Source organism: Microcaecilia unicolor, chromosome 6, assembly GCF_901765095.1.
Source record: "Microcaecilia unicolor chromosome 6, aMicUni1.1, whole genome shotgun sequence".
Classification (NCBI taxonomy): domain Eukaryota; kingdom Metazoa; phylum Chordata; class Amphibia; order Gymnophiona; family Siphonopidae; genus Microcaecilia; species Microcaecilia unicolor.
In genome coordinates, this window is record NC_044036.1 from 42,431,588 (window position 1) to 42,450,160 (window position 18,573).

General features: G+C 44.7%; 1 protein-coding gene across 1 annotated transcript in view; it reads left to right on the forward strand.

The window, feature by feature from the left end:
* DNAJC6 (DnaJ heat shock protein family (Hsp40) member C6) overlaps nucleotides 1-17,476 on the forward strand; it is a 131,881-nt gene extending 114,405 nt beyond the window's left edge. Inside the window, exons 20-21 of the mRNA XM_030206603.1 lie at nucleotides 4,551-4,727; nucleotides 17,375-17,476. Coding sequence (XP_030062463.1) covers nucleotides 4,551-4,727; nucleotides 17,375-17,476 — 279 coding nt within the window. The remainder of the gene's footprint in view (nucleotides 1-4,550; nucleotides 4,728-17,374) is intronic.
* Nucleotides 17,477-18,573: the final 1,097 nt, after the last annotated feature.

Below are 18,573 nucleotides of genomic sequence, written 5' to 3' on the forward strand. Positions count from 1 at the left end.
ACTTGCGGTGGTTCAGTTCTGCCCTGGGCCCGGCTATGTCTCTCAGCGGCCCTGTTCATTTTAAGTCTGTTCGATTCACGTATGATGATCTATGGCTGTTACCTCAAAGGGCATACTCTCTCATGCACCAATTAATCAAAAGCACCAAAATTTGAAACCTACATGGCCAAGTGTAGGACCACCACTCGGCCTTATGGCAGGGGTGGGCCTTCATGCCCAGGAACAAGCTTGAATGGAGGAATGTCGAGTTAATCACAGCCCACATGGCTGGATGGGGCCTCCTTGCATAAGGAGCCAACAATGATTAATTTTTGAATTTATGGGAAGGTGTGCTTGCTTCAGCAGCACATATACTAAAAGAATTACTGGGAGATTGGGCCTAGTCCTCACTTCATGATGAGTTGGCAAACTCCCTACAACAAGGCGGTAATCTTGCTAATTATTATCCTAGTAACAATGCAGATCAAAACGACATAATGTCTGAGCCCCCAGATTAGGAAGATTAAAGTTGTAGCCATATCCTTATTCATGCTTTCCATGCCTCTGTCTCTCAATCATTTTTCTATGTGGTGGTGGTGGGAGGAGGGGGGAAGATATGTGTGGAGATAGGCAGGGAGGATAGGCCAGTGCATAGGCGCCCCGTATAAGAGGCTTGGGGAGGCTAAGCCTCCCCAGCCTAGCTGTGAACTTCCCCGCGGCCACGCCTACCTCTAAATGCAGCCCGAGACAAGACTCGAAGAAATCTTCTGTTGAGTAGCGCAGCGGCAGCCAGGAACGAGACCTGCCGTCGCTACTCTCCACCCACAGCCAGCATAACATAAGAAAAAAAGAAGCGCGGGGCCCACCGTAGCAGCCTTCAGACATGCGCTGTCGGCTCTGCCGGTCTCTGCCCCGTGACGTCAATTTCCCGTTCCGGGGTCAGAGGACCGGCAGAGCCGACAGCGCATGTCTGAAGGCTGCTGCGGCCCCGCGCTTCTTTTTCGTCTTCTGTCAGCGCTGCTGTTAAGAGGCCCAGGCCGGAGGGAGAGGAGAGAATGTGGCTAATGGCTGGAAACGGTAGGAGGAGAGAGAGGGAGAGCAGGGGAGAGCCAGGGGGCATGGACAAGAGCAGTGGAGAGTCAAAGAGCGATAGGGAGAGAAAGAGGGGGGACGTGGAAAAGAGCAGGGGAGAGCCAGGGACATGGAAAAAAGCAGGGGAGAGCCAGAAAGAGATGGGGAGAGAAAGAGGGGCCATAGAAAAGAGCAGTGGAGAGCCAGGGACATGGAAAAAAAGCAGGGGAGAGCCAGAGATGGGGAGAGAAAGAGGGGCCATGGAAAAGTGCAGGGGAGAGCCAGGGACATGGAAAAAAAGCAGGGGAGAGCCAGAAAGAGATGGGGAGAGAAAGAGGGGCCATAGAAAAGAGCAGAGGAGAGCCAGGGACATGGAAAAAAAGCAGGGGAGAGCCAGAAAGAGATGGGGAGAGAAAGAGGGGCCATAGAAAAGAGCAGTGGAGAGCCAGGGACATGGAAAAAAAGCAGGGGAGAGCCAGAGATGGGGAGAGAAAGAGGGGCCATGGAAAAGTGCAGGGGAGAGCCAGGGACATGGAAAAAAAGCAGGGGAGAGCCAGAAAGAGATGAGGAGAGAAAGAGGGGCCATAGAAAAGAGCAGTGGAGAGCCAGGGACATGGAAAAAAAGCAGGGGAGAGCCAGAGATGGGGAGAGAAAGAGGGGCCATAGAAAAGAGCAGAGGAGAGCCAGGGACATGGAAAAAAAGCAGGGGAGAGCCAGAGATGGGGAGAGAAAGAGGGGCCATAGAAAAGAGCAGTGGAGAGCCAGGGACATGGAAAAAAAGCAGGGGAGAGCCAGAAAGAGATGGGGAGAGAAAGAGGGGCCATAGAAAAGAGCAGTGGAGAGCCAGGGACATGGAAAAAAAGCAGGGGAGAGCCAGAGATGGGGAGAGAAAGAGGGGGCATGGAAAAGTGCAGGGGAGAGCCAGGGACATGGAAAAAAAGCAGGGGAGAGCCAGAAAGAGATGGGGAGAGAAAGAGGGGCCATGGAAAAGAACAGGGGAGAGCCAGGGACATGGAAAAAAAGCAGGGGAGAGCCAGAGATGGGGAGAGAAAGAGGGGCCATAGAAAAGAGCAGAGGAGAGCCAGGGACATGGAAAAAAAGCAGGGGAGAGCCAGAAAGAGATGGGGAGAGAAAGAGGGGCCATAGAAAAGAGCAGTGGAGAGCCAGGGACATGGAAAAAAAGCAGGGGAGAGCCAGAGATGGGGAGAGAAAGAGGGGCCATGGAAAAGTGCAGGGGAGAGCCAGGGACATGGAAAAAAAGCAGTGGAGAGCCAGAAAGAGATAGGGAGAGAAAGAGGGGCCATAGAAAAGAGCAGTGGAGAGCCAGGGACATGGAAAAAAAGCAGGGGAGAGCCAGAAAGAGATGGGGAGAGAAAGAGGGGCCATGGAAAAGAGCAGGGGAGAGCCAGGGACATGGAAAAAAAGCAGTGGAGAGCCAGAAAGAGATGGGGAGAGAAAGAGGGGACATGGGCAGGAGAGAGAGAGAGAAGCTGCTGGGGAGAAACTGGGGGAGACCCTAGCTGTCAGACTGAGAAATGCTGGCTGGATGAAAGGAGGGAGAAAGAGGAAAATGCTGGAAGGAGGGGTCAGAATGAGAGAAGACGCTGGTAGGGAGGGACAGAGGAAAGACACTGGAAGGATGGGGTGAGAGAGGACATGCTGAATGGAAAAGGGTCAAGAGAGAGAACTGTCTAGAAGGAAGGGGAGACAGGGAGACAATGGACGGAAGGATTGGGAGAGGATAATGGGTGGAAGGATGGAGAGAGAAAGATGGATGATACAGGATGGAAGGGTAGGAGAGAAAGAAGGAAGGTGCTGGACATGGATGGAGGGAAGGAAAGTATATGCACATGGATGGAGGGGAGTGAGGAGAAATGCTCGATATGGATGGAGGGAAAACTGTTGAATTAAAGAGCTGGATCGGGATACTGAAGGATAGGGACAGGGCTACAGATGGTAGACAGGACACATAAGGACACAGGAGGATGGTGGACATGGTGAGAGAAAAAATATCAAATAGAAAGAAGACCCTGCATAAAACAGAAGACACTGGGACCAAAGCGAATAGAAAAACTAAATGATCAGACAACAAAGGTAGAAAAAAAGTATTTTATTCAGAATTTATTAACTGGAATATGTCAGCTTTTGGAAATGTGCACCTGTGATGTTTTGCATGTAAGTTTCAATTTTTCTAGTATTGCTGCAGGCTGAGTCTGACTTCTTGAGGTAACTTTCCAGTTCAGTATTTTGCCTTCATATCTGTTGTGTCATGTGTTTTTCATGTGATCAAGGTGCAGTATTCTGCTAGCGTGTAGTATTTTCAGCCCTTTTTGGTGTTTTTTTTGTTTCACTAGGTGGTGCACTGGTGTTTTAGAGCCCGGTGTAATTACAGTGCTGCCTTTCCATGCATAAGATTGTAGCTTGTCCTGTCCTTGGAATTAGTACTGTTATGGTTTGGTAAGGTTATGAGTGTGTTTTTGCACAAGTTTGTGTATAGTGTTTTGCAGTGGAGAGATTGTGTATTGGCCTTACTGAAGTGGCACCAAATCATCAGAAAGGGTTTTAGAGCCTAAATCATGACACACTACCTCTTGAAGGATCTACATAAAAGGAGCTCATTGTGAACACTTTCCACCCTAAAAGGGTGTTTTGTGGCTCTACATGAGAATTGTGATATTATGATCCCTTGTTTCATATTGTTGACAGTCTGCATTTTCCGTATGGGTGGTATATTGGTTTATTAGGGTCTGCCCAGTGTTATGGTGCAGTAAGGTTTATGAGTGTGTTTTTGCACAAATTTGTGCATAGTGTTTTGCAGTTGAGCAATTGTGGTTAGTACATGCTTTGAGCAACCACTTTATTCTTTGACATATGATACATATTTAATATCTAAATTTAATAAAAGGTATTGTGACTTATTTTTTACTTATTTTTTTTCTATGTTGTCAGACAATTATGGATGTAAGCCCTGCCCCTGGCCCCACCCCTAACCCCGCCCCCTTTAGCCTCCCCAAACAGTTGGGCCACCGACCGCCTATGGGCCAGTGGTTTGTAAGTGTATATATATATATATATATATAAATGTTGGATTTCAAAAACAGTAAAATTTCATGTGTACTTTGCTAAATGCAAATTTTTATTTATATTCAAAATTAATGAGCTGCTGCAGTGCCAAATCATGCAAAGCAGTTGATTAATTTTGAAGTTATGTGCACGCAGAGAAGGTTTTGTGGGCCAGTTTTCTCAAAAGAGACCAATGACACACTTTTATTTCTACTTGTCCTAAATGCAGACGAGTATGTACCCATGTAAATAAAACCCAACGTTGAAACTTGATATGTGCAGTGGATACCTTACCCTTGAAAACTGCCTTGTTGACAGGAGTTTTCGAGTATGGAAGTATCACTACAGCAATGATCCTTATTGAAAATTTAAGCTTAGAGAGAGGTCTATCAATGCCATGTTGTTAATTGATAGCTGCTTTCTCCATTCATTTACAGATCCTAGACTGGATTGAAGGAAAAGAAAGAAACATAAGGGCCTTGTTATCTACAATGCACACAGTACTATGGGCTGGGGAGACAAAATGGAAGTCTGTGGGTATGGCAGATCTGGTAACCCCCGAACAAGTAAAGCGGGTCTACCGCAAAGCAGTGCTTGTTGTGCATCCTGATAAAGTAAGTATGGCTCAATAACAAATGGAAGATGCTCAAATATGTCCGAAATGACATACAGTTTAGAAACCAGTATAATAATATTATTACACAGAGCCTGATTCTATGGGAAGAAAGTTAGTGAGTCACACTCTTCTTCAAATATTCTGAAATAATGCTGTTGAAGTGGCAGTGCTCTGGCCTACATTCCAGTTAGCCTGGAGCAGGAGTAATATATTTGGGTTTGAGGACTCCCAGAAATGTATAATTTGGATGAATGGGACTATGTCTGTGAGTGGCTTGGAGGGCATTATTGTCATTATATTTTTATTTATTTTTGTTACATTTGTACCCTGCGCTTTCCCACTCATGGCAGGCTCAATGCGGCTTACATGGGGCAATGGAGGCTTAAGTGACTTGCCCAGAGTCACAAGGCGCTGCCTGTGCCTGAAGTGGGAATCGAACTCAGTTCCTCAGTACCAAAGTCCACCACCCTAACCACTAGGCTACTCTTCCACTAGCAACATTCCATGTAGAAGTCGGCCCTTGCAGATCACCAATGTGGCTGCGCAGGCTTCTGCTTCTGTGAGTCTGACGTCCTGCACGTACGTGCAGGACGTCAGACTCACAGAAACAGAAGCCTGCGCAGCCTTCTACATGGAATGTTGCTAGTGGAATAGCAACATTCCATGTAGAATCTCCAATAGTAGCAACATTCCATGTAGAATCTCCAATGGTATCTATTTTATTTTTGTTACATTTGTACCCCGCGCTTTCCCACTCATGGCAGGCTCAATGCGGCTTACATGGGGCAATGGAGGGTTAAGTGACTTGCCCAGAGTCACAAGGAGCTGCCTGTGCCTGAAGTGGGAATTGAACTCAGTTCCTCAGGACTAAAGTCCACCACCCTAACCACTAGGCCACTCCTCCACTACTCTCCCTGTATGCTCTGAGTAATGTTTTGTGGGCTCTGATGAATGTAATCCTTGTCAAGGGTAGAGTAGCTGCACTGAGAATTTAGAAATTGCAAATTAGAAGTGCTTATAAATAAATAAAAATTTACAGCAGAAAAAGCATTCAATAAACTTTGCCACCAAAATACACATATAAAAGTATAAGCAGGGAGCCATCCTAGGCATAATAACATAAGAAATGCCGTATTGGGTCAGACCAAAGGTCCATCAAGCCCAGTATCCATCTTGATTCTTATCATCTTCCACCTTTTTAGAGTGTGGAGAGCATCTGCCTCTGGACTTTAATGATGGTACCTTTAAGCAATGTCCAGTTCTAATGTAAACTCCTAATTCTTTTACATTTTTGTTCCTAGTGTAAACTGTGGTACACTTCTGATATGTGCCAATGCTTTTGTATTATTTGTTGTATATCTTCTGTCAAATTGGAAAATCTCAATGTACACAGAATGTCTGGTCGCGATTTATCAACATGCTTATTTAGCAGTTCTTCCCTGTCTGCTGTTCTTCCTCTTCAGAATCCCTCTTCTATACCAGGGGCGTATCTAGACTTCGCCGGTAGGGGGGGTCCAGAGCCGAGGTGAGGGGGCACATTTAACCCCCCGGCACCCCCGCCGCCATTGCTGCCACCCCCCACCGCCGCTAGAACCACCTCCAACAACTGTGGCCCGCCCAACGACCCTCTCGACCGCCCGATGACCCTCTCGACCCCCCTGCCCGCTGTCGCCTACCTTTGCTGGCGGGGGACCCCAACCCCCGCCAGCCGAAGTCATCTTCGTTCGTTTGGGTTTCTTCTTTCTGAGTCTGACTCTGACGTCCTGCACGTACATAACGTGCAGGACGTCAGAGTCAGACTCAGAAAGAAGAAACCCAAACGAACGAAGGAAGACGACTTCGGCTGGCGGGGGTTGGGGTCCCCCACCAGCAAAGGACATTGACGGCAGGTTGGCAGCGGGAGGGGGGGGTTGCGAGGGTCATCGGTAGGGGGGTCCAGGGCCAAATCTACAGGGGCCCTGGCCCCCGTGGCCCCATAGCAGATACGCCCCTGTTCTATATATCTACTAGGATACTCTCAGTCTGTAAATCCTTTGGCCATAAATTCAACTTGTTGTTAAACTTTTCAAAATTACTGCACAAACATTTCAATCTTAAAAGTTGTGAAAAATCAAGACTGGAACACTTATGCATTCATTTTATGCTGTTGATTCCCTCTGGCTAGGTGTGCTGATGTGACATTTAGGAGGGAATTCATCAAGCAGAGTTAGGGCCTTCGCATGGGCGTTAGGGCCTTAACGCACGTTAAGAGAATTAACATGCACTAAATGCTAAGAAGCCGATAGATATAAAATGAGCTCTCTCAGAGGGCTTTATCAGCGTGCCTGGTCTGAGGTGCGCCGCTGAAGGGGCACGCTTAAGGGGCACCTTTTGTGGGCAACTTTGGAGACAACTTGATTCTGTACACAGCTGAGTGTAATTGACTGGTATTTGTTTTTAATTATGGCTGGCCTGAGCTCCCTTAGTATTCTGACTCTTAATAGTGTAGGTGGAATACAAGAACCAGTATAACATAACATAACTTAGGAAATAGGACAGCAGCACAGCATAGCAGCACAGCATAGCTCATTTCCTCTCCTCTTCCTTCTCCTACACCGGAAAACCTCTTCAGCTGCTCTCTCGTCCTCCATTACTGAGCTAGAAAAATCTTCAGTGTGTTCTCTTCACTCACCATCTGCCACAATAATTGTTCTCATTCCCCTTCACACAAGTGAGAGTTTGCTATGTTTGGCAATGCATTACGGCAAAGAGGAGGAAAGGGCTGCTCATCAAGCCACATCCTCCTACTCTACTACCCGGCGTCAGGCTCTTAATTTGAACTATGCGGGACACTGAGCACCAGAGGAGGAAGATGTGGCCCTACCAACAGTCACTCTCCTTTTCTTTGCCCTGTTTATTGCCAAACACAGCTAGCATGAAACAAAATGGGAGTGATTACTATGGGAGATGGAGAGTATGGGAGAGATCATACTGAGGGTTTTTCCAGCATGGGTATGGGGGTGGGGGTGGGGTGGAAACAAAAGGACTAGGCCAATTACACAGCATAGAGATGAGAGAAATCATCTGATTGAGTTTGCTGAGGGAGGGAAGAGGGACCCTCCCCACCTAGTCCTGTCCAATCTCAACCAACACATTTAGGACTCTTCAGGCTATTGACCCTTCTACTCTGTCCTCCAGTGTTATTCTACTCTCTCCTATGCTCTGGATACTCTCATTCCTCCCCATTCTGTAAGGCACACCAAACCCCAGCCTTGGCTGAACTCTAGAATCTACTACCTACATTCCTGTGCCTGCTCTGCTGAATGCCTTTGGCTGAAATCCTGTGCCCATGCTGACTTCATGCATTTCAAATTCTTGCTGACCTCCTTCCAGTCTGCTCTTTCGCTTGCCAAACAGGACTACTACATCCAGTTGATAAATTCTCTTGGCTAAACCCCTCGATGTCTCTTTGCCACACTGAACTCTCTCCTCAAAGTGCCTTCACCTCCAACTCCCCCTTCACTTTCTCCCCAGTTTCTTGCTGAGTACTTTCATGATAAGGCTCACAAGATTAAACTTGAATTCTCAACCAAGTCACCTCCACCTCTTCTTCCCATAGTCCATTCTCTCAGCCCTCCTTCAACCCCTGCCTCCTTTTCTTTCTTTTCTGAAATCACTGAAGAGGAAACTGCACATTTTCTTTCCTCCTCGAAACTACCTACCTGTTCCTCTGATCCTATTCCCATCCATCTACTTAGCACTATCTCTCCTACTGTTATCACTTTTATCTGTCATATCCTCAATCTATCACTTTCCACTGTGTCTGTTCCTGATGCCTTCAAACATGCTGTAGTCACACCACTCCTCAAAAAAAACTTTCATTGGACCCTACCTGTCCTTCCAACTATCGCCCTATCTCCCTCCTCCCTCCTCCCTTTCCTGTCCAAGATACTTGAACGTGCTGTTCACCACCATTGTCTTGACTTTCTTTCATCTCAAGCTATTCTTGATCCACTTCAATCTGGCTTTCACCCTCTTCATTCAGCTGAAACAGTGCTTTTCTAAAGTCTCCAATGACCTGTTCCTGGCCAGATCCAAAGGTCTCTATTCTATCCTCATCCTTCTCGATCTTTCTGCTACTTTTGACACTACTGATCGCTGCCTACAGGGCTCTGTTCTTTCCTCTATCATATCTTCCTTCAGCCTTCTTTTCTCCAAGTTGAAGAGCCCTAGCTGCTTCAGCCTTTCCTCATTTATCATTTTCATCGCCCTTCGCTGTACCTTTTCCAATTCCACTATATCTTTTATGAGATGCGGAGACCAGAATTGCACATAGTATTCAAAGTGCGGTTGCACCATCGAGCAATACAAAGGCATTATAACATCTTCATTTTTGTTTTCTGTTCCTTTCCTAATAATACCTAACATTCTATTTGCTTTATTCACTACATACTGAGAAAATATAGATCAGGAAACTGTTCCTGTTGCTGTGTGAAAAATTAGTATGTCTTCAAATGTTGTTAGGAGAAATGTTTTTAGTAGTGCATTTTTATTTTCTCACATGTAAGTAGCTTAAATTCTGAATACTGTTCATAGAGTTCCTTTCCAAAAGAAGTTTCATCTTTGTTTAACAAAGTGCTATATTGGTTAGACAATCTAGTAAGCTGTTGATGTCCAAGAGTAAAATTATCCATATTGGATGGAGTAGCAAAACAGCCTTTATCAAACACAGACCATTCTTGCAATTCATGGTCAGGAAATCTTTCATCCGTTTGATCACATGACTGCTTAATAAACTGAAGAATGGAAGCTGTCATAACAGAAGCAGTGAAAGATGACAGCAATTCTAGTGCAGCTTCACTTTTTGTTCACGATACTGCGTCCTTAACATCCTGATTTTTGCTTTTGCAAACTGAAATGCTTCCACAGTTTTCTGTAAAGAGTTTTGCAGAATTCTGATAGATGACTAGAACATCATTAAGGATAACCAGTGCTACATGGCATTACTTTATGTGATTTGTCAAAGCAGTATTTATGCACTGGATCATTGCCTCCCAATCAGAACTAAAGATTATGAAATCATCTATATAGGTAGCTGCATACATTTGATGACTTTTAAGAATAGAATTGATTAGTCTTTAGACAGGATGCAGCAGTCCCATTTAATACAAACTACATGCATCTAAACAGATATAATCCCACCAGGGTATTAAAGGCTGTTTGGGCTGTGATTCCCGGGTAAGGGGTACCTGCCAATAGCCTTTGGTCAAATCTGATGTGGTAAGATATCTAGCCTGTCCCAATCAGTCCAGTAACATAGATGCTTTGCATCAGACATGAATCGAACTTGGATATTGCATTGACTTGGCATAAATTAATCCAAAACCTTTGGGACCCATCTGGTTTTGGAATCAGGACAATGGGGTCAGCCCAAGGGCTATCGGACTTTTCTATGATCCTTAGCTAAAACCTTTTCTTTGAGCTGTCTAATTACCTCTTGCTTTTTTGCTTCTGAGAGCCTATTGGGCCTTAGTCTTACCACCTTCCCAGGGGCTGTATATATCTCATGGTAGATTAAGGGGTTAATTTTCAGAAGAAAAGAATGTGCAAAAAGTGGCACAAGGGGCAGATGGATGTGTTTCTAACACATAAGCCTTTAAACCATATAATCAAACAAAAACACAAACCGTTTTAAGTCCAATATTCGCTGAAAGAAAAATGTTTTGAGAGTGGGCATTTCGTGGGCGTGAGATGAGTAGTCTTATGTAATGTACATTTTTTTGCAGTAACGGATAGCAAAATGATTTAGACCTGCTTTAAACGTGACTAGCTCAAGACCAAACTTGTCTTTGGGCCCATTTGTGATTTTTTTGAGTTGAAGAATGGAGAACTGGAATTGTTGGTTTGTAAAAACAGTGGAGAATTGCTGAGTGGTCTGTAACCATTGTTTCTGTGCCTCTGTCTGAACCTTTGGACCCTCACATTTTCTGCCTTACCTCCTCTATGTCTCGCCTCCTCAAGTCCTTGCCCCCACCTGCCAGTCCTCCAGCCACATCTGTCCCTTGCTCTGTACCTCACCCCCTTTCCCCCACCAAACCCTCACTGTCCCCAAACCCCCTACCTGCTTGTCTTCTATCTCTCATTGTTCCTCTGTTTGTTCACTCCCAGTTTGTCACTGTGCTTTGTGTTGCAGCTGTTTGTGTGAGGACTTTTTTCTGGTGCAGGGAGAGACTGTGTTGTGTGTTGCTGCCGTTTGTGTGACGACTCTTTGATGGTGCTGATGAGTGAGTGCTGGGTCTCACTGGGTGCAGTAGGTGCAGGAGTGCACAGTGGTGTTACTGGACTTAATGGATTGCACCTGGGGTGTTGGAACACCTTCACGTCAATCATGGATATGCTGATTCCTATTATGTCTGAGATTTGCTGGATGTGCATGAAAGAAGATACCTCAATCCCAGAGTATTTAGTCCTAGGACCTGCTTCATGGACCTCACTAACCAGCAATGTCTTACTAGGTACTGCTTTGATAGGGCTGCCATACAGCACCTCTGTGACCAGTAACAACCCCTCAGGACATGCAGGAATAATCCAGTGCCAGTACACCTTAAGGTCACTGCCTCCCTTGCATTTCTTGCCACTGACACTTCTCAGTCAGTACTAGCAGTCAATGCAAGCTTCACCCAGCCCATCATTTCAAACTGCCTTGCCCAGTTCCTCGATGCCTTCCTCACCTACACATCAGACTATATTACCTTTCCCACTACCACCCAGGCCCTCCAGAACAATATGATTCAGTTCTATGCCATAGACCGCTTCCCATCAGTCATTGGTGTCGTCACCCAGACCTCTCCAGTCACAAGAGACCTATTGGAACAGAAAATCATATCACTCCATAAACATGAAGGTCATGTGTGATGCCCAGGGGAAGATTGTGGATTTGTGTGCTCACTACCCGAGGTCCATCCATGATGCATATATCCTGCAGCATTCTGGAATCTACCGCAGGTATGACTGAGGGGAGATCACCAGCAGCTGGCTCCTAGGTAAGCAGTGCTGGGATTCCTAAATCCTATACCCACTCCCCCCACTTAGGTCAGCCTGCCCCCAGAACCCACACCCATGTCCTGCACTCCACAAGGTCCGCATGCAAATACATACCCATGTCTGTGAATTCTGCTCCCCCCACAGGTGACAGGAGCTACCCCCCCCCCCCCCCCCCCCCCCCCAGTGAACCTGGCTAATGACTCCCATTGTCCACCTTCCAAAATGAGGTGGAGAAGGAATATAACAAGAGCCATAAGAACAACCACACCATCATTGTGCGCACCTTTGGCCACCTGAAAAACAGATTCAGATGTCTCGACCATTCCAGACGGGAGTTCACTTACAACCCAGAAAAGGTCACCAAGATATTCATGGCCTGCTGCATGCTGCACAGCTTTGCACTGCAATGAAGACAGCCCCTGGATGCCATTGCAAATGTGGGCTGTGCAGGTTTGAAAATCCCAAGATGCATGTTTTTATGGTGCACTTTAGATGTATCAGCCGTGGGCACTTTGACGTTTGGGAGTTAAACTTTTTTTTTTTTTGATAATGGCTCACGCATAAAAACGCTTTGGGGAGAATGAGATCTAAAATAAGCTCCTTATCAGCCAGGAATGCCAAACACCTGGGAAACTGGCTCTTATGCTCTCCATTCTGCCCCCACAGCATCAGCCAGCTGAAACCTGGGAGCCATGAGCCAGCTGGAGTCCTCATTTGCCACTCTCTCCAGGTAAGCAGAGACCTCTGAACCTACCCTTCCCCTTCTGCTAGGGAGATGACCTGAGATCTGGTTTGTCCCATGTTTCTGCTAACCAAGGGCTCTTTCCTTTTTGCAGGATCTGGCTGTTGGACAAGATACAGCACAGGCACTGGTCAGCAGCAACACAAGGGACAGCAGTGGACTTTGTAACACACTGTCTTATTTATGTATTTACTAGTAAAAAAGCCCCGTTTCTGATGCAAATGAAATGGGGGCTAGCAAGGTTTTCTTCTGTGTGCATGTGGGAATGTGTGTGTCCCTGCCCTCTGCCCTCTCTCCCTTCCCCTCTGCTCTCTGTCCCCTCCCCCCTCGGAGTCGAGTCCTTCAGTGTTAAGTTTCCTGCTGTGCTGTGTTTGTGTTACAGAGATAGTGAGGGCTTCTGCCCTCTCTCCCCTCGCCCCTCTGAGTCCTTCACTGTTACAGAGAGAGCGATTTGATTTCCTGCTTTGCTGTGTTTTCCTTCACTGTTTATGTTACAGAGAGAGCGAGGGCGGGGCAGACACTCATGGGGAAACCGGATATCTCTCCCCCTTCACACTTCCGGCTGGAGGCTTCATTTAGAATGTTGGTGGTGCCTTTTATATAGAGAGATTGTTTTAATGCTGAAACAACGTAATTGTGGGATATGTGCAGATTGTACCCCGGTGGACACACCCTATTGTGCTACCTTCATAAGAAGTGGGCGGGGGTTGGAGTCCCTGGGAATGGGTCTCTGCACCATGTGCTCCTCAGCACTGAGGTTCACAGGGTCTACATCCTGTGCATTCTCTGCAGCTTTGCCCTTCATGTCCCTCTTCAGCTGACTCCTGTTTTTCTGGTCAGTCCTCAAGATCTCCATTTCTGTAACACTCCACTAAGCCTGGCCCAGCGTTGAGGTTTACAATGTCCAGTATCGTGTGCCTGTATCCCTGTCCTGGCCCTCACATTCAGTAGACCCTGAGGACGGGGCCCTGTCCTAGCTTTAGGATTTCCTCAAATGATCCAGAGGTCTACAATGAATTGCATAGGACAAACTTGTTTTTTTTTTCTTCTCTTCATTCCCAGGTCTGTCTGGAGTCTCAATATTTCCTCTCTTCGTCTTCTCACCCACTCTTTAATTATTTCTCGTCTGGATTTTTGCAACTCTGTACTTTATGGTGCTCCACAGTACCAACTACATTGATTACAATTCAGAACACTGCTGTAAAACGTATTTATGATGCAAAGATATATGACAGTGTTTCTCTACTGTTAGTTGCTGGCACTGGCTTCCCATCTCATTTATTTTTTTTAGTTATATTTGTACCCCGCGCTTTCCCACTCATGGCAGGCTCAATGCAGCTTACATATACAGGTACTTATTTGTACCTGGGGCAATGGAGGGTTAAGTGACTTGCCCAGAGTCACAAGGAGCTGCAGTGGGAATCAAACTCAGTTCCCCAGGCTCAAAGTCCACTGCACTAACCACTAGGCCACTCCTCCACTGTTGCTACTATTTGAGATTCTACATGGAATGTTGCTATTCCATTAGCAACATTCCATGTAGAAGTCGGCCCTTGCAGATCACCAATGTGGCCGCGCAGGCTTCTGCTTCTGTGAGTCTGACGTCCTGCACGTACATGCAGGACGTCAGACTCACAGAAACAGAAGCTTGCGCAGCCTTCTACATGGAATGTTGCTAGTGGAATAGCAACATTCCATGTAGAATCTCCAATAGTAGCAACAGAATCTCAATAGTAGCAACATTCCATGTAGAATCTCCAATAGTATCTATTTTATTTTTGTTACATTTGTACCCCGCGCTTTCCCACTCATGGCAGGCTCAATGCGGCTTACATGGGGCAATGGAGGGTTAAGTGACTTGCCCAGAGTCACAAGGAGCTGTGCCTGAAGTGGGAATTGAACTCTGTTCCTCAGGACCAGAGTCCACCACCCTAACCACTAGGCCACTCCTCCATTCTTCTTACATTTTGCATATATTTTTGCAGGTGTGCCTCTATTTCTGAACAGTACATTAATTCCCTGTTTTCCTAAGCATGTCCTGTGCTCTTCATAACAAATTTTTTTCCCACCATTCTCTCTCGCTTGCAAAACAAATCTCATCTAGCTCAATCATGATGCTTTTCAGTGGTGGGTCCATCTCTCTGAAATGCACTTACTTTGGATCTCAGACATGAAGTCTCATTATTACAATTTAAATCACTTTTGAAAACTCATTTATTTGAGCAGGCCTTTTTGATTACTTCTTGTCGTTGAATTGATTCCGTTTGTGCACCCTTTTTGCGGCAACTCTATCCTACTATAATGTTTTACACTTTTTGCATCTTCTTGTGCACTTCCCCCTCTCCTTATGTGTCATACTTATAAACAAATATTTTCATATAGTTAATTATGATATGAATGCTAATTTTAATCTCTCTTAATTGGTGTTCCTATTGTTACTTATATTTTATATGATTGAGTTTGTAACTTAGGTCACCCTTTCATTCCTTTTCTTAATTTCTTTTTATATTAAATTATTTTATAATTGTAAATCACTTAGCTATTATGATTTTGCAGTATATTAAACAAATCTAAACTGTGAACTTCTGAAATGATCTAGAAGTCAACAATAAACTGTGCAGGACAACTATGGTGTTTTCTGATCTCTGAGTCCTTGGGCCTGTTTGGAATGGTGCAGTGATGTAGTTGACACTGGCCTTCCTTCTATGTGACCAATTACTCCTTGCTGCAAGTCAAACATGTGTTCCTGAAATGATGGGAGGTCTACAATGTGTTGTGCAAGCCAAGCATAGACTTTTCTATCTCTAATCTCTTACCTTAGGTCTGGATGGAGCAGTGCTGTTATGCATCTGGTTTGCTCTGTGGCATATGTGCACATGTATGTAGCTAGGGATTTGCTGTAGGTGGGGGGTGGGGAGAGAACTGGGAGGGCAGAGAGAGACATTAGGTGTCTTGCTGGCAAGAAGGGAGAGTAACCAGGGGAGCAAAGAGGGAAAGAAAGCTGGGGAGCAAAAGAGCAGAGAGAGAAACTTGGGGACTGAACCTGCCAAGAGGAAAGGAGATCAAGTGTAGGAAGGAGTTCAAGCTAAGTAGGGGATAGAGAGATCTGGAGAGGCTTGAGCTTATAGAGAGATAAAGTTTGGAGAGGGATTGTCAGTCTTTTAGGAGGAGGAGCCAAGCCTTCTGATGCGGGAATTTAGCACCATGATGATTATCAGTGATATGAAGTCAAGTAGGAGAAAATTATAAGCAGAGGAAAATCCTCAGGATTTTGATGAGGGTTCTTAACCCAGTCCTCAAGACACACCCAGCCAGACAAGTTTTCAGGATATCCGCAGTAAATATGCATGAGCTAAATTGGCATACACTACCTCCATTGTATGCAGACTTGTCTCTTGTATATTCATTATAGGAATCCTGAAAATCTGATTGGCTGATTATGTCCAAAAGACTGGGTTGAGAACCCCTGATTTAGATTAGCAAATTGCATTGTAAATTCTTTTTTGCTTCCTGTATTCCACATTAGTATTGTTAACCACCTTGAAAATCTTCTGACTGGGAGGTATATCAAAAATTGAATTAACCTGAAATTAATAGGGGCTCATTTTCAAAGTACTTAGACTTACAAAGTTCCATAGGTTACTATAGGGAATCATTTTCAAAGCACTTAGACTTACAAAGTTCCATAGGATACTATCAAGCTCATATTCAAAAGAGAAAAACATCCAGAAAGTGGCATAAATCTGCATTTGGACACTTTTCTCATAAAAATGTCCAAATTGGTATTTTCAAATCCATCAGAAGTGAATTCAGATCACAAGGGGGTGTGTGTCAGGGGCGTGCTAAGGGTGGGACCTGGGCGTTCCAAACCCTTGGACATTTTTCAGCCATAATGGAACAAAACAAAACCATCCAGGACTAAAACTAAAATGTTTTGAACTAGACTTGTTTTTATAATGAATAGGGTACAAAAACGTGTCCTAAATGACCGGATGACTGGAGGGAATCAGGGATGACCTCTCCTTACTCCCCCAATGGTCAATAGCCTCCTCCCACCCCCCCAAAAATGTGATTTAAAACATTACTTGCCAGCCTCAGATGTTATACTCAGGTCCATTAAAACAGCGTGTAGGTCGCTGGAGTAGTCTGGTGGTGGGTGCAATGCACTGCAGACAGGTGGACACAGGCCCATACCCCCCCCCCCCCCACCTGTTACATTTGTAGAGGAAACTGTGAGCCCTCCAAAACTCACCAGAAACCCACTGTACCCTTCATCCGTAAGGGCTATGGTAGTGGTGTAAAGTTGGGGGTAGTGGGTTTTGGGTGGCTCAGCAGACAAGATAAGGGAGCAATGGTGAGATGTGTGCCTGGGAGCATTTTATGAAGTCCACTGTAGTGCCTCCTAGGGTGCCCTATTGCTTTCCTGGGATGTCTGGGGGACCAGTCTACTAAAAATGCTATCTCCTTCTACATCCCAATGGCTTGATGTTGTATGTTTTGCACTTGGACTTTTTGTTTTTCAAAAATGGACCAAAAAACAAAATGTCCAAATCATAAAATCTTGTTCAAAACAGTATTTTTGAAAAAAAAAAAAAGAGACAGTTTCTTTTTTGAAAATGACCTTCTTTCCTATTCAGATTTTGGAAGTTTTTTGCAAAATGTCCAAAATCAGACTTAGACGTCATATTGAAAATGCCCATCTATGTAACTTTGTAAGTCCAAGTGCTTTGAAAATATGCCTCCACGTAACTTTGTAAGTCTAAGCACTTTGAAAATAAGCCTCTATTTGTCTTTAGCCATAAAGGAGTCCGGGTAAAGAGAACAGAAGACTTGTTTCTTCAGATTTAATGAACATATTTTCCAATTGTGTTTTCTTTCAGGCTACCGGTCAGCCATATGAGCAGTATGCAAAGATGATTTTTATGGAGCTGAATGATGCCTGGTCAGAATTTGAAAACCAAGGCCAGAAGCCCTTATATTAAAAAACTGTGATTTTAGATATTTGCTGCAGACCTTCACTTACAATGTCTTCATTGTTACCACTGAGATTTCCAGATTAACAAGAAATCAAGTTCTAGCTGTTTCTAATGCTTGAGCATCAAACTGAACCATGGATTACAGTTTTCATTGTGAAGAGCATGTAGCTTTCTCTCAGAAAGGTGAGAAAGAAAATGTGTAATAGAGTCATGACTCTAGCTTCAAGAGTTTAAGAGAGAGTTGAGTTTGGCACTGTAGGCCAAATGATAGTAACACATAGCTCTGCAATAAAGTACAATGAAAAGCTTTATTATGTAGATTAAATGATTTATAGCTTGTTCCTCAAGAGATGTTTTGTACCCAAAATCAGATAAAAATCTGAAGTTTATGTTTTGACACTGGATAGGCAAATAAGGTGGGGAGCTTAATGCCCTAAGCTAGACCATTCTGCTTTTGATGTATTTCCAGACTACTAGAACTATTTCTAAGGCTCTACAAGTTGAAATGCCTAAAGATCAAATAAAAATGCCATTTCACAAGTTTACATATACATCAGAAAATGTCATATTAAAACAATATTGCACTGAGCAGCATGTAGAAACACTTTCCTGATATCTTCCCTCCAAAATACAAATTATATAAACTTTACAAAGCTTTGATCTTCATCAAGCACGTTATGCAAACAGGATTCCCACCATTTTCCCACATTTTTTGAGGCTAGATTCTAAAGTATTTTAGCCCATTTTCATCTCATGCATGGCTCATTTCAGGAGCTGCAGAGAGAATGGGATTTTAGAACATCTGTAGGATAAGAAGTGTGGGGATGGAATGCCAGGAGCAGCAGAAAATGAACATGGCTCAAGTCATCAGTTGGACAAAGGCAGGTTAATCCACTTGTAGGATTCATGGATTAACTGGCTCTGTAGGAAACAGAGATGGTATCTGAGGAATTAAAAGTAGCTTGAGTCCAGAGCAATATTTATCTACTAAGAGCATCCCTGAACATTCATCTTTGCTTTGAGTCCATCCTGAAACAAAATATGTTTCCACAGCAAGGAAGCCATTTGTGACTATAACAGAACAATAGCAACGTCCCGAATGC